Source organism: Rhinolophus sinicus, chromosome 16 (assembly GCF_057876585.1).
Source record: "Rhinolophus sinicus isolate RSI-liver-muscle chromosome 16, RSI-T2T, whole genome shotgun sequence".
NCBI classification, from domain to species: Eukaryota; Metazoa; Chordata; class Mammalia; order Chiroptera; family Rhinolophidae; genus Rhinolophus; species Rhinolophus sinicus.
In genome coordinates this window covers 10,306,049-10,321,134 of record NC_142516.1, presented here as the reverse complement: position 1 = coordinate 10,321,134, position 15,086 = coordinate 10,306,049, and the positions used below count along the sequence as shown (strand labels likewise).

The following is a 15,086-nucleotide window of genomic DNA, read 5'->3' as shown; positions in this document are numbered from 1 at the left end:
AGAAGGACCAGCGTTGGGATGATGTGGTGGGCCTTGGCACTAATTTCAGATTTCGAGACCTTGACAAAAATCCCGGGAAATGTGACCCGGATTGAGAACCACTGGAGTTATCTGATAGGATACGTACAGCCATTATAAATGATGTTTAAGAATAGTTTTTATATTGGCCTTTTATACTAAAAGGTCAACCCAAATAACTGGGAACTGGATTGCTTTGCCAGTAATATCTCCACTGTCTAAAAGTAAAAAACCAAAACCCAAAACCAAAATGAAACAAAAACAACTGGAAAAACCCTAGGACCTGAGGAGAAACATGCTAACATCTGGAGTTACCGTAACCCCAGATGATAGGATTATGGGTGTTTTCTCATTCCTAGTCCTCTGTCACAGTAAACGCTTTGTACTAAGAGCAGGTGCTCTTTTTACAACCAGAGAAACAACGGAAAGACAAGTGGACCAGGGAGCGGCCCTATCCCCTCAGCACCGCGCTGCCTGCCATCCCGAAGGCTCACCCAAGGCACCATCCCCACGCCACCTCCGTGTGGCCAGTGCCCCGACCCTTCACTCTTTCTTGGGCTCACATGTGCTTTGCAGTCATTATTTTAACGAATCCCCCACACAATCTTGTATGGGAAGTGCTGTTATCCCACTTTGTGGATGTGGAGAATTGGCTAGAATTAAATGTATGGTTTAAAAGCCATCTAGGTAACGTGGTGATGACGCTTGGTGAGAAAATTTCTGGCCCCTGTTTCTCTCGTGGCCTCACAGAAAAAAGCCATTCTGGTACAGATGAAGAGACTGGGAGCATGACAAATCTGCCACATTTTGGCGATTCTAAGACGCAAATTTCCTCCCATTGTAACACCTCTGAAACCGGGATGTGTCTTACAGTTGATAGCATCCTTCAATTATAATTGGCAGCATCCGTTTCCCTTTCTTAATGGTCCATAAATAATGGTACATCTTATGACTGAATAGCAGCTTAGACTCAATGAAATGTACCATGTTTACAACCAAACCCATCATCCTATCCTCAAAATGCTACTTTTAATGACCATTAATATTCTGTTGTTGCCCACGATGGGCATGTAGTCCGTTCAGTGTTTTTACCATTAAAAATACCGCTACTGGGAACACCTTTGCATTCGGCTTTCCCTTTTTCTACTATGGGCGTCATGATCCTCTCCCAGGTCCAAATCTTGGGAGACACTTGGACGTTTTTTGCCCCTCATTTTCACAGTTTATCTATCACTTTAGTCATCTAGTTGTTTCTTTTCCTGATATGACCAGTGGAGGACTCTCTTCCGAGCTCCCCTAACAGTTCCCTGGTCTGTGCTTTCAGCTTCCCTTCCATTCATCCCTGTATGACTTCAGTCACATGACCTCTCTGCTCAAAAACTTACACTCCCTGAAGGGTGAAGGTCATGCCTAGCATCCAACGCTGTCGAATGTGGCGCCAGTCTCTCCTGCCCCATCTTCCCACCCAAATCCATGACTCCCGACTAAGGGGCCACGAGGGTCCTGCCTCCAAGCCTTTGCCTACTCAGTTAACTCCACACGCGCCATGCGAAGGGATGCTGTCTTTCTTTTCCCAAACCTTACTCATCAGACCTAGGTCAAGTTTCACTTTTCCTATGAGATGTTGTATGGCTCATTTAATCCTATAATCATCTGGAGATGTAGAATGATAGGCCTTCGTAGCCTCATTTCACAGGTGAAAAAACTGACAGATTAAGTGGCTTGCTCAAGGTCATACAGCTTAGAAGTAGAAAGACAGGCTTTAAACTCCAGGGCTTCCATCCTTAACGCCAATGTCTTTCAGGGCCAAGTGCAAGTACAACCATAAACTTTTCTGAAGGAGCAACTTGTGCCCTGATCATATACCCAGCAACATGTACCAAGAGTCACAGCCTCTGGATTCTAGACAAATACATGACAACCACGAGCTCACTATAAGAGTGGAAATACTTCATGTCTATCAGTTCTCAGCAACCCAACGACTGAGCCAGCTGTCCCATTCTTATTTTAGAGATGGGAAGACAACTGTATTTTCCTTGAATTATATCCCTCTCAAACAACACTGAACACGACTGGTTTGGCTGGTCCCAAGCTCAGGACAAAGAATCTGAGCCACCTCACTTAGAGGCAAGCGGGAGAGGAGGAACTGCCTTTAAATGGCAGGGCTTTAGAGGACCTAAGGGAAGTATTTCTTAGGAAGCAAAAAGAGAGCGCATCCCTTCTGTAGGTTGCCTCAGGCTGAGGCCACCCAGAAAGTCCGGCCTACGTGCTGGATGGGAGCCAAGGGAGCGCCCACTGCCCTGGCCACCTCACAGAGAGTACGGCCTGGGGGACGGGAAAACAAGGCATTTGCTATTGCTACTCTGTTTCACTTAGACAAATGATGGGGTCACAGGAGGAAAAACAACAACAACCATTACCCTACAGGCAGTGCGACCTACGCTGCCACCACCCACCCGCTAAGGATGAAGGGCGCCCGGTGCTCCTGAGAGAAAGGGCCATCAGCAAGGTTCCTTTCCAGTATTTCCTCCTACACAAGGTGACCCAGGTCCCTGGGCCAGTTTCACCATTCTCCTTGACCAAGGGGCCAGGAGTAGGCTGAGCAGAGGGATAGCAGACGCAAACGTTTTACGGAAGCTGGGAGAGTTGGTACTTTCATTGGTTTTAGGGTTGAGCTGATGTCTTCATATCCTAACGACGACGAATCACCTCACACGGCAGGCAGGGGCTGCGAATGAGGCAGCGGGGCTCGGAAAGGCTGAAGGGCCATGGCGGTGGATAACACTGCTTCCCAGTCCTCAGCGGACTTTATAGTCATTTACACCAAGAGCACTTTGGGAGCCTCTAAGAAGTGAATCCCCAGGGGGATTTAGATTTCCTTTCTTAAGTGTGGGGCAAGGTCCCTGTACAGGGAGGCACAGTGGGAAATCATGGGCTTTGCCACCACAGGGTCCCCCACTGCGTAGCACGTCATGCCCTTTCTGGGCCTCAGTTTCTGCATCCGTAAAGTGGGGGATGATTATCGCTACCTCAGCCTTCCTGCAAATCCTCGTGATGGCAGGTGTGCGTGAGGGGCCAGCCGGCACTGTGTGAACTTAACAGTTGGTGCTGCCGTCCGGGGAAAGGGGTCTTACCATTCACGGGAGCAGTCAGTGCTCCCATGTGGCAGCACGGCCCCCCTGTGCTAAGAGGTAGGGTGCAGGCAGGACACTACCCCCGGGCCCCACCACACACATTCCAGGTGAATTCAACAACCAGACAAACTGCGGGTTTCTCGTGGTCCCCGAGGTGCATTTCTTAGCCCTGACCAAACATGGGTGTGTGACATACCGAGAAGCTACTCACCGGCTCGATTTTCAGAGCGTTGCGGTAGCTGCCGAAGAAAGCGGCCTGGGCCTTGAGGAAGGCTCTGGCCACACCGTCGCCAGTTGTGGTGGAGACCTTCTTCAGCCGGTTCTTCAGGGAAGAGATCTGGTGACCGAGAGAAAGGGGGCACAGGTTGAGGACAGGGGCGAACAACGATGGCTGACTAAGAGCTCTAGAAAAGCCCTGGCAGGGGGAGCGATTTGATAGCTCAGCTGCTGGGAGAGCAAACATGCATTCAGTATTAGGGCAGGTTTTTGAAATTTAAATGAATGTTGCTTCTACTCGAGCGCATATAATAAAAAAACAAAAACAGAACCACTTTCTAAGCAGTTGCAATGTGCCAGGTAAGTGCTTCACATAAAATTTCTAATTTAATTCTTTCAACAATCCTGCAAGGAAGAGATTAATGTTTCCATCTTGCCAGAGTGAAACAGTCTCAGAGACGTTAGATTACTTACATGCCTAGGAACAAACCTAAGAAGTGGCCAAGTTGGAGCGTGAATCAAAGTCTTGTAATCTGACCCAAAACAACAAAGATTTTTAGTTCCAATTCCATTTCCTCTTCAAATTACTTATAGGTATTAGAAATAAATTACTTGTTTATAATGCTTTAATATATATTAGGTATAATTAATACACATTATTATATGCCGCACACCTCATACTCTAAAGGAATAGTAGCAGCTTATAGATAAGCACTCACAGGTTAAAATAGACAAGAAAGTCATGACAATGGGGAAAGAAGTAGCGGGAATAGATTTGTGAGATTCCTTGGGTCCAAACGTTACAAACAAACGAGTTGCACAACAGAACACAGATTTTCCTGAAAGTGAGAACTGAATGAGATTTTTCCTGTGAATCCTCCATGGAGTTAAGACTACGGCGGGACAGCTGCTGCCCTCAACATCAGAGACAACATCAACCTTCCTTGTGTTTCTCACACGCCCCTCAGTCATCTCAGGACGCCAGACTGCAGAACTTCATAGCGTGTTCCACGTGAAAGGTGCCCCTGGAAGTGTGCAACACGTGGCCTTGCGTCACGCACTTACTCACAAGTATTCCTTATTTCCTGAGTGCCTGGGGCTATGTCAGGCGTGGAGGATACAAAGGTGAACAAAACCAGACATGGGCTCTGCCCTCGAAGCTTACAGTCTAGTGAGGAAGATACCAATACTGTGACACTGTTACTGTGACAAGCCTGTGACGAAGCTCACCAAGGAGGTCAAGGAAGGTTTCCTGGAGGGAAACAGGCTTGGACAGAGATGTGAAGGGTGAGACGAAGGAGTCACCTCAGCAAGAGGGGTAGGAACAGTGGACCAAGCGTGGGCAACAGCACTTGCAAAGACCTGTGAGGAGGAGTTCAGGGAACAGAAAGGATTGTGGCTAATGGGGAGACTGAGGGGGACTGTGGCTTAAAATGAGTACATTAAGGAACGTTTTCCTTTGTCTTGAGAGAAATGGAAAACTAATGACTGTTTTTAAGCATGCAGATGACACACCAAGGGCATGTTTCAGGTATCTATAAGGAGTGCAAAGGACTATCTAATGCAGGGGTGTCCAAACTGCGGCCCGCGGGCCAACTGCAGCCCGCAATCCATTGTTAATTGGCCCGCAGCAAATTCCAAAAATATATTTAGTTTACTTAAATAAACCAGATAAGGCAATACGTACTTCACCTCGAGTGAGTGGCCTGGCTGTTTGTGTATTTTACCACATATGGCCCTTGGTAAAAAACGTTGAAAAAAGTTTGGACACCCCTGATCATTTAATGGCTTGACATTATTTAAGTCAAATTTAGGATAAAACAGAAAATTAGATTCAGGTGATCCATGAATTGCCCACAAATGTTTAGTATGAATGAGAGATGACCACTTTTTAGGATCCACAGCTTTCCTCAGAATCCTACAGGTGCCTGGGAACCCAAAAAATATCAAGGATCACTGACCCGGGATGGACTACACATACTTTAGAAATGTCCCATGAATATTCTTTCTTATCACTAAGTTTCTGATAAGGGATTTTTCAATAGCTTATTAAGATATAACCTTTCTCAGCTTTTACATACCATGAAATCCATTCATGTAAAGTGTGTAATTCAGTGGTTTTGTAGTGACAAGGTCGGACAACTATCACTATTGCCTAATTCCAGCACATGTTTATCACCCAAAAAGAAAGCACCCTATTGACATCCACTTCTCACTCCCCACCAATCCTCTGCCCATCTCCCTCACCCCCGTCTCAAGCAGCTATTAACCCACTTTCCTTCTCTATGGATTTACCTATTCTGGAAAGTTCACATAAATGCGATCATAGCACATGTGGTCTTTTGTGACTGGTTTCTTTCACCAAACATCATGCTGATTAGGAATAAGGTTCATCCATGTTGTAGCACTTAGAATACGTCATTCGTTGTCATAGACGAATAGCAATCCATTGTAAGAACATACCACGTTTTACTTATTTATTCATCAGTCGATAGGAATCTGGGTGGTTCCCACTTTTTGGCTATTATAAATAACGCTACAAACAGTCATGTATAAGTTAAAAGGACAGATGGAACGCAGTTCTTAGCACACAGTAGGCCATCAATAAGTGCTGTTGCTTAAAGGGGTGGCCGGCCATATGCTTGGCCAGTCAACTGGGTGAAGACAGGACTGAACTTTCTCTGGTAAGTCAGAAGTGACAGGAACACGCATTGAGGGGGTGGCCACCCCATCTTTGTTGGGAGGCAAGCCAAGGAAAACAACTTTTCTCCGGGAGCAGTTTGGGTCCTGTCTCAACACCCAGGTATAAATACCTGGTTCATTGTGACCTGCCCTCTTCTGGGACACACAAGCCCCAGCACCACACGAGTGGGCACCTGCGAGGAGCAATGCGGTCCACTTGGCACCCAGGCAGACTCTGCCATGGGCTTTCAACTTCAAATAGCAACATGAACATGGCACATACTTTATTAAGATGTTAAAAATATTGCCCACTGTCCACTCCCCAAATAATAAAAATCCTTCCCCTCTTGAGGATGAGGGTGACATTTCCAGCCTTTGAAATGGTGAAAGCCACTGTCGCTCTTCTTCTGGCTCCTCAAAGGCCTTGGGCCACCTGTGCCGCAGATTATTCCTCACTTAACCTTCCCTGGCCTTTCCGATCATCCGGGAGGTGTTTAATTACCTCGGATTCACAAGCTGCACTTCAGGTGAGCCTCTCCTAATGGCCTCATTACCATTTTATACAAAGAGGTGGTCACTGCTCACGACTGAGCAAAAGGAGTGTGTGCCTTCCTGCCCATCCAGCTGGTCTGCAACCAGCCAAGTGGGCCTGGGCTCTGGGCCCCTGTGGCCACTGAGGCCAAGACTTCTGAAGACCTCTCCTCACCCTGCAACACGGAGAAGCTTTTGTCAGCACTTCAAACTTTGAAACTTCAAGTATATGCGCAGCCGATAACCGGTGATAACATTTTGTCCTTTAAATACAACTGAGGGAAGAAAACCTAAGGCTTCCGTAACCCGCAGTCACACATCTAAAGCTAGACTTGCCCTGAGTGCTCCTGGGGGTGCTTGTCAGATCAGTAACATCAGGGTTCATCAGGCCTATGCTGGGGGGGACGGAAATGCTGGCGACGATGGCTTCCTCCTTTAATCAGGTACCAGAGGAGGCAGGCAGAAAACAAAGGGAAGAGAGTCCAGAACTGAATTCATCAGCTTCGCTCTGAAGCTCCCCTCCTTGTCCCCTGTCCCATCTTGGTCTCGGTCACTGCAACATTATCCAGTCTCCTAGGCCAGATCCGGAAGCTGGATTCCATCCTTCTTCCCTTCCCATGTCTTATTACCACCATCTCAAATGTGCTCGGAATCCGCCCTCTTCTCTCAGAGCCCTTGACCCTGGCCCTGTGCGGTTCAGCTCCATTCATGCTCTGCCCAGACTGCTGCTGGAGCAGTTTCCTCGACGGGCTCTCCTTCTGTGTTCCGTCCATGTCATCCACCCAGAACTGTCCCAGCCAATCATCTTGGGAAAACAGGACTCTCACCACTTCAATCGTTCCCTCAAAACCCTTCGATGCTCCCCCCCCCCCCCCCAGCCACCTGCACCTTCAGAAAAGCATCCTAACTCCTCAAAGCATGGTGTGAGGTTTTCCTCAGTTGGCCTTGTTTCCCCTGGCCCCACTTAAAGTTATACTCGCCTGATACCAAATTGCTAACTAGAAGCATATATGATTCTCCAGCCCCAACACGTGCCAACAACGCAGACGGAGCTGTCCCTTGTCCCTTCCTTCCTGCTTGTGAACATCTCTTCACCCTTTGAAGGACCATCCGAGTGTCCGTCAATGGGGGCCGATTAAATTATACCACATCCTGTCAGTTCCCGTCAGTTCACACAGAACGTGGCAGTACTCTAAGAACTGACACGAAAAGACGTCCACAAAATATTGCCAAATGGGGGGAAAACACGCAAGTTGCAGAATAGTATGTACAGCATGAAGCATTTAAAAAAATTATATATGTACACATATGTAGTATAAATCTAAAATGCCATGTATCAAGCTTTAACCAGGCAGAGATGCTTTCTGTTTTATGAACTTTTGATTGTTTTGATTACCCTTTATAAAAAAGCACATGTTACTTTCATAATAAAGAATTTAAATGAGGTATTTTCCTTTAACAGTCACATTAAACACTGCCTTGGGTTAAGGGAAAGAGGGAATCCAGATGTCCCCTCATCTGTGAAGCCTCCCCTAAGCCCGGAGACACCCAGCCTGGCCCCCTCGGCGTGCGTAGGTGATTCTCGGCTGAGGTGCAGTGTCTACCATCTTTCTTGCTAGACTCTGAGTTCCCTGAAGGTCCGACAGTGCGTGGCCCTGTGAGTCATTCAGCACTTTCTCATGAATGAAAGAACAGATGAGCCAATGTTCTGACATCTTGAAAGGCATTTTCAGTGGGCAAGCCTTTCCGCCTGGAGGAAAGTCGAGGATCACATTCTCCTGTCACTGATCAGTGAAGGAGGTGGTCTCAGGGGGAGAAACTGAAACTCATCCATTCCCTTCTGCACAAGGCCATCATTAAGATGAACCCCTGACGAACCTGTGGGTGCTGAATGAGCTCAGTGGACAACCAGATCGTCTTATACAACACGGCAAAAGCAACCTGTCCCGTAACAGACGCAGTTCCTCCTCCCCACCCCGCCCTGCACCTGGCTCCTGGTTTGCCTGGTCGCTGTAGGCTCTACCTCTCAGGTCTCGGCTTCACCTGCTCCTCTATCCCCATGCACTCCTCAGGCAGGAGAGTGCAGAGCTTGAATCACATAAGCCTAAGTCTAAGGTTGGAAACCTGGCTTCCCTACTTTCTTAACCTTTCTCAGCTTCAGTGTCCTCTGTGGGAAACTGAGGTATCTGCAACATACATACGTGAGGATTAAAATACAATGGATGGAAAAATGGATGATGGATGTGGCGACGGCCTAGCTTTTGGCCATTAGCTCAGGTTTCAGCTTTTACCGGGACCACTGCAACAGTCTTTGAAATGGTGGCCTTCCTCTATTTTCTTCCGTCTGATCCATCCTTTGCGTCGAACTATCTTTCTAAAAGAAGGGGTTGAGTCTTATCGCTCCCTTCCCCTCCAGCCTGCAGAGCTTCCCTACTGCTCACACAGGCCACGCCCTTAGCACAGCACCCAAGGCCTTCCGTGGGCTTGGCTCAGGCTCCGTTTCCAACACTGTCTTCTATTCAGCTTCAGAGGCTGCGACATCATCCGAAAGCCTGGGACAGTCTTCATCCCATTCTTTCACAAACCCTTTTATGAAAAGAAGCCTCTGACTTTCTGTGATACCCTCTGTCACAACAAAAGCTCTTTCTCAGGGCACATTAACCTGTGCCTTTGGTTGATGCCTAAACTGTGCAGGCCCCATGCTGGACAGGTGCTGGGAACAGGGCTGCATCAGGGCCCAGCCCCTGAAGGCTTTCCGTCAAGCTCCCCAGGCTGGCCACAAGTTAGCTTGTTTGTACTTCAAAGGGGGCTGTCATACTGTATACATCCTATTTAGCCTTTTATAGAGCCAGAAGTTTACACATCTTCCTCCCCACCAGCATTAAAATAACCGTGGCGATTCACATTGTTTCTCAACAAATACAGATGTATTTCTTTATCACTTGCCGGGGGAGGGGAGAATAAGGATGACATACTGCTCACCCAGCCACCTCTCAGACACTCCTATCCATCTCTTTCCATCAGTGCTGGCACCTTACGTTCTTTCAGCAGCTTCCCTATTGCTCTGAGGATAAAGATGAAAGACCTGGCCTGGCCTACGAGGCTCTGAGGGATTCGGCCACAGCCTCAGGCAGATGCCAGGCTCCTGCCTCCCCTCCGTGGCTTAGCCACACCCTCCAGGCTCCAGTGCACTGGCCTCCCTTACACCCCGTGGCCTTTGGGTGTGCTCGCTCCTCTGCTTGCAGTGCTCTCACCACATCCCCCCCTTGCCTAGAATTCAGCACTGTCCCATAGGACTTCCCACAAATAATCTGTTGTCCATTGTGGCAGCTGCAATTTAGCAGTTGAAGTGTGGCCAGTGAGACTGAGGAATTGAATTTTTGTCTTACTGCATTTTCATCGGTAGCCACCTGTGGACACCGGCCACCACGTCGGGCAACACAGGGTCCTGGATCAACCAGTGCTCATCCTTCGGCCCTCAGCACAAATATTACCTCCACAGCCTGACCCCTCAGACGAGACCAACACTCCCCCATTTCACATTCTCACTGTACCTTTCCTTCGGAGACGCACAGCAACGTGCAGTGACGCGCTTTCCAACAATCCAGTGCATTCCTCTCTGCTACGAGACGGGACGCTTTAGGAAGGGAGGGACCATGGCCATCCAGTACACTGGCACACCTCAGAAGACACCTTCTTCTAAAGGGCGGACTCAAGTCCACCTGTGCAGGGAGCCCACTTCTCTGCCCTGGGAGTTGCATTAACTGCTCAGTGTCAGACCTGTACTTAGATTTTTTTTATTTTTTGACAAATCAGACACCCAGCAGCCGCTAGGAGCAACAGAGCCACACTTTCTTTCCCCGTTAAAAAATGGCCCTTAAGGACTAAGGCAAATTGATTCTTCCTTGCCTGAATAAACCAGACATCGGGCTGTTACAAGATCTGGAGACTGGGGAGGGGAAAAGGGACTTACGTGTGCCGTTCTCAAGGGCACGTACCCACACACGGGCTCCCGCTGCCACCTTCACATAGGTACACTGTGTCTACCTATGGTAGACTAGTTAGTTCTTGCTTCCCATTTGAAGCAAAAAGTCTTCACATGTAAAGGCAATCCCGCCCTACTCTCTTTCCCAGTAAGTTTCTGCGAAAACCAGAAACTTACCAGGAGGCAGGAATAGGAACGAGCACTTATGAATCACCCTGCTGGTACCATCCCCAGCATTGTATTAAATGTCAGCACTACAGGCGGGGGCAGGCACCGTTATGGCCACTATACAGATGAGGAAAGCGAGTTTCAGCTCATGCCACACAGCTAGTGCAGCAAGGGGCAGCGGCCAAAGTCAAGCCCAGAGTTGCCTTACTCCACAATCTGTGTTGTTCCATTATTTCCCACTGCTGCCGGGATTTCTTAGAGCAGAAGATCAGGCTTGCCCATGACACCGCTTTATTTCCCCAACTTCATATATACATCTCCATTAGTGCTTCCTCTCACTCCTTGCTTTTCTGTGTCTTGAGAACATGTTTGTACCTTGACCTCAGTTGGCTTTAATTGCTTCTTCTGCATCCCATTTTCCCCTCAAAGATACTGGTTCTCCATGGGGGAGTGGGACTGCGCTGGTTACGCAGAGCTCCGAGCTGGAGATGACGCCAGGGGCCCAGGTCTCTGCTCCCTTTGTCTCTCCTGACACTTCATGGGCTGAGTATTAAGTCAGAAAGTTAGAGGTACACGTTACAATCCTAAGCGGCTTTTGTGTCAGACAAAAGAATCAATTTTCATTATGGGAAGGCTACTTCACTATATGCTGTAATGGTTTTGTCGAACATCCGAGGAACAAACTATCAAGTCCGTAGATGATATTCTTGGAGTAAGAAAGTACAACTGTAAAACAAAAAGGCTCATTTCCACTATCTGCCAAAGAAAGCTCACGAGGAGTCTTGCACACACTAGTGTGCTCCAGCCCCCTCCCCATGCCTGTACTCATATGTCATCGGCATTTTAGGCTGAAACACACAGGAGCAAAGACTTTTCCATTTGTCTATCTGTAAATCCCATCTTCCTCCAAATGCTTTTTTTTTGCCCAGAGGAAGTGAAATTGTCTTTGTTTTCCCTATAAAACAATTTAGCTTCAACATAACTCTCTTTCTCTTTCCCTCTCTCTCTCTCAATGCAGCTGAAAATCCTGCCCAATCTAAAGGAAGCTACAAGATCTGAGCTCAGAGTAAATGTGTATTTAAATTATTAGGTGGACATTCAATAGAAAGATTATCTCTAACCAAATATGTGCATACATATATGCCTATATATGTATGTATCGGGAGTATTTTCAAAGAAGGGTTTTCTCCCCCATACTTCTGGCAGCTTAGGTTTAAAGGTCAGATTTAAACTATCACCATGTTTCACAATGCAATCTGTGCAGTGCCGCGTAATGAAATGGTTCAGTAAAGGTGCTTGTGGAAATTCTTTTAATTAGGTCTAAGGCTTTTCAGTTGTCAACATGAATAAACCAAGAACCATTCTCTTGCAAATACAATGCACAAAATAAAAATGTAAGTTACCTTTGAAAAAATAGATATGCACTTGCAAAAGGAAGTTATATGTTTTTTTTTTTTTTTTTTTTTTTTTTAACAATATACGCTCTATCAATGAAAAAACACACACACCTAGATCTTTCAACAACAAAATGGACTGCAAATCAAAAGTAAAGGAGTTGCTCTATTTCTAACAAACCAGGACACTATGCCTGGTTCTAATGAAATGTATTTGGAAGAAGACTCAAGTAAATCACAACTAAAAATGTTTATCTTCGTGAGCAAAAGCCACCTTTCCATTTAACTATAATTAATTCCATAGATCAGTGGTATTTCCGTCAGCCATGTGAATGTCCTATAACGACTCCTGCAAATTGAATGTTATCTATTAAAAATGCACCAAAATGCACTTTTGCCCTCAGCACCACTATCTGAGGCCCAAAAGATGAGCATATCACAGCAGGAACATCCAGACTCTTGCTTTTCAAAGCTGTGTTGACAAACCGAACTACCGAACTACTTAGATTTGGAATTTTTAGCTGTCAGTTCAAAGCTGAATCTAAGGATCGAAATATGCAAAATGAAAACTGCAAGAAAATGGTAGGTTGCTTGGGGAAAGATGGATTGTATTTGCACTGAGCTCTGATGGAAAAAGCAAAACTAAATAAAGGACTCCAATCACCACCAGTTCAGGTTTAGACGGATACAAAGTCGTTCACCAAAACCAACTGGCCTGAGGCCTTGAAATGGGAGAACTTCAATGGGGCAATGGCAGCACGTAATAAAATTGTGTAGTAAATCAATGTACAACACCCAACAAAGAGTATGTCGATTTACTCTGGGCTCCAACAGACCTGAGTTCAAATCCTGCCCGGGCTGCTACTGTTAGCTGGATGCCTTTGGGCAAATTATTTAACCTCTTCATCTATCAAAAGGGGGTAAAGCAACCCCCCCCTTTTTTGTAGGATTATTATGTAGATTAAACGTCAAGATTTTTGAAGCATCAAGCGCAGTGGCTGGCACACAGTAGGCGCCTAATAGATGGTGACTATTCTTCCACATTACCCCAACTCCAAAGCCAAAACTACCCAAGGCATTATTTTAGCATAAAAAGAATAATGGACTCACAATTAACATTTTCTAGGGCATCAATTACTGAAATGTCACTCCTCATGCTAAGCCTAGTGGGTTTATTTAGTGACCCAAACTCAGTGTGTATTTGGGTGTTAATGAAGTGCTTGGTGTTTACAAAGATAAAAGCGGGATTTGTCTCAGCAACAATCTGGGCTGAATGGATATAGATTTCCATGCTTAGGGATTCGGCCAGGCCGGATCCATTGTGGATCACATGGATACATCCACACAGAGTGAGATATCTCCCAAGGGGATCTGGGCATCTCCACCTCCTCAGGGAGAAAAAACTCCAGGAAAGGGGGGTGGGAAGTGTGTATAATAGATGTGTTTCACAGTGTCCCCGCTGCGATGAACAACTTGATCCACTTACAGTTCCAAACACATGATGCATAAAAGAGCTGACAGAAATTCAATTCTTCAAAGAAAAGCATCTGCTCTCTAGTGGGAACGGCCAAATATTAAGCAGTTTTAAGGCAGGGCAAAGACCTAGAGGAGCATACTTCATTATCTAGATAGCCAGAGTAAAGAAATGCTGAGGATTACAAACGAACGAAAAAGTAGCCGAGATTCCAAGCATTAATTACCCGGAGTAAAATGATTCAAGTTAAATCTTTGTTACAACAAATATTAAACCCAGCTGTGTTTATGTAGCAGTTGTGAAAAAGAAGGAAAAAAAAGAAATCCGTGTACAATATCTGTGAGCTCTGCCAGTTAATTGAATTTGCTGGCAGCACTTCCTCTACCACGAGCCAAACATCCTCAAAGATAAAATGTAGCTTTTAAACAGACCTGGGGAAAACGGAATCAAGAAATTTCAACCAATAAAACACAACTCTTTACTGGTATAAAAGTAAAGTAAAATTCAGTAATGAAAGGAAGGAAGTCTCTTAAACATTTACTGCATTCCAAAGCTGGGAGCTGCGGTTTATTGCTGAGGTCTCTTCTGATGTCCCACAGCGCCCCTGCTCCTGCGTCTTTAATGAAGTCCCATAAACCTCCATCAAATCCTCGATTGTTGACAAATCATACACACACACACTCCGGGCAAGGCCCACTGGCCCGTGATGCTCCTTTTCTTCCTGTCTGAAATTAGTAAGTCATGGAGTGGACACTGCCATGGAGAGTGGTCCCTCATAGAAGAGAGACCTACAGGCAATCCCTTAGATGGGTGACGATGAAACATGGGACTACCTGTGATAGGTGACACTGGTAGGAATTCTCTTCGATCAACTGTCGCCTGACCCCAGTCTAGTATCAGTAGTTTTGGGGGAGGGGAAGCTTTGGCCAGATTCTACAAACTGGAGAAGCAACAGGAGACTGGATCCCACACTTACCCTCAGTCTGGGACTCAGTGTGGCACAGGTCTCACCACATCACCCTCTGTCTTAGTTATGCTAGTCGATCCCCCACTGCCCCCCAAAATGAAGTCCACACTTGTTTTTATGACAGAAGGCCGTTCCCAATCTGCTCCCTCCTGTCTACTTCTCTGGTCTCATCTTTTCTCTTTCCCAACCACACACCCTAGTTCCAGCTGGACTAGACTATTAATCCCTGCCCAAACACATGTGCTTCCATTCACACCTCCAGCCTCCATTCATTCCATTCCCGGCTCCCAGTATGTTCATCTCTCCTTTTCCAGGAATAGTGACTGTTGGCTACACATCTCCACACTCCTTAGGCCCAACACAATGAACCTATATCCAAAAAACTCTGGCTGGGTAAGTCATCTCCATTCCTGAACTGCCTAGAGAGCTGCCATTTGGGACACTGGACCAGAGTGTCTGGGGGCTCCTGTGGATGGAAGCGAAGCTGCTGGTGTGAAGTTAAGTGCGGAGGAGAGCA

At 46.5% G+C, this 15,086-nt stretch overlaps 1 protein-coding gene across 17 annotated transcripts in view; it reads right to left on the bottom strand.

The window, feature by feature from the left end:
• Nucleotides 1-15,086, bottom strand: part of DENND1A (DENN domain containing 1A) — a 472,628-nt gene that overhangs the window by 148,633 nt on the left and 308,909 nt on the right. For all 17 annotated transcript variants that reach the window (XM_088793184.1, XM_088793181.1, XM_088793185.1 and 14 more), the window contains one exon: nt 3,364-3,489. In XM_088793184.1, coding sequence (XP_088649310.1) covers nt 3,364-3,489 — 126 coding nt within the window. The remainder of the gene's footprint in view (nt 1-3,363; nt 3,490-15,086) is intronic.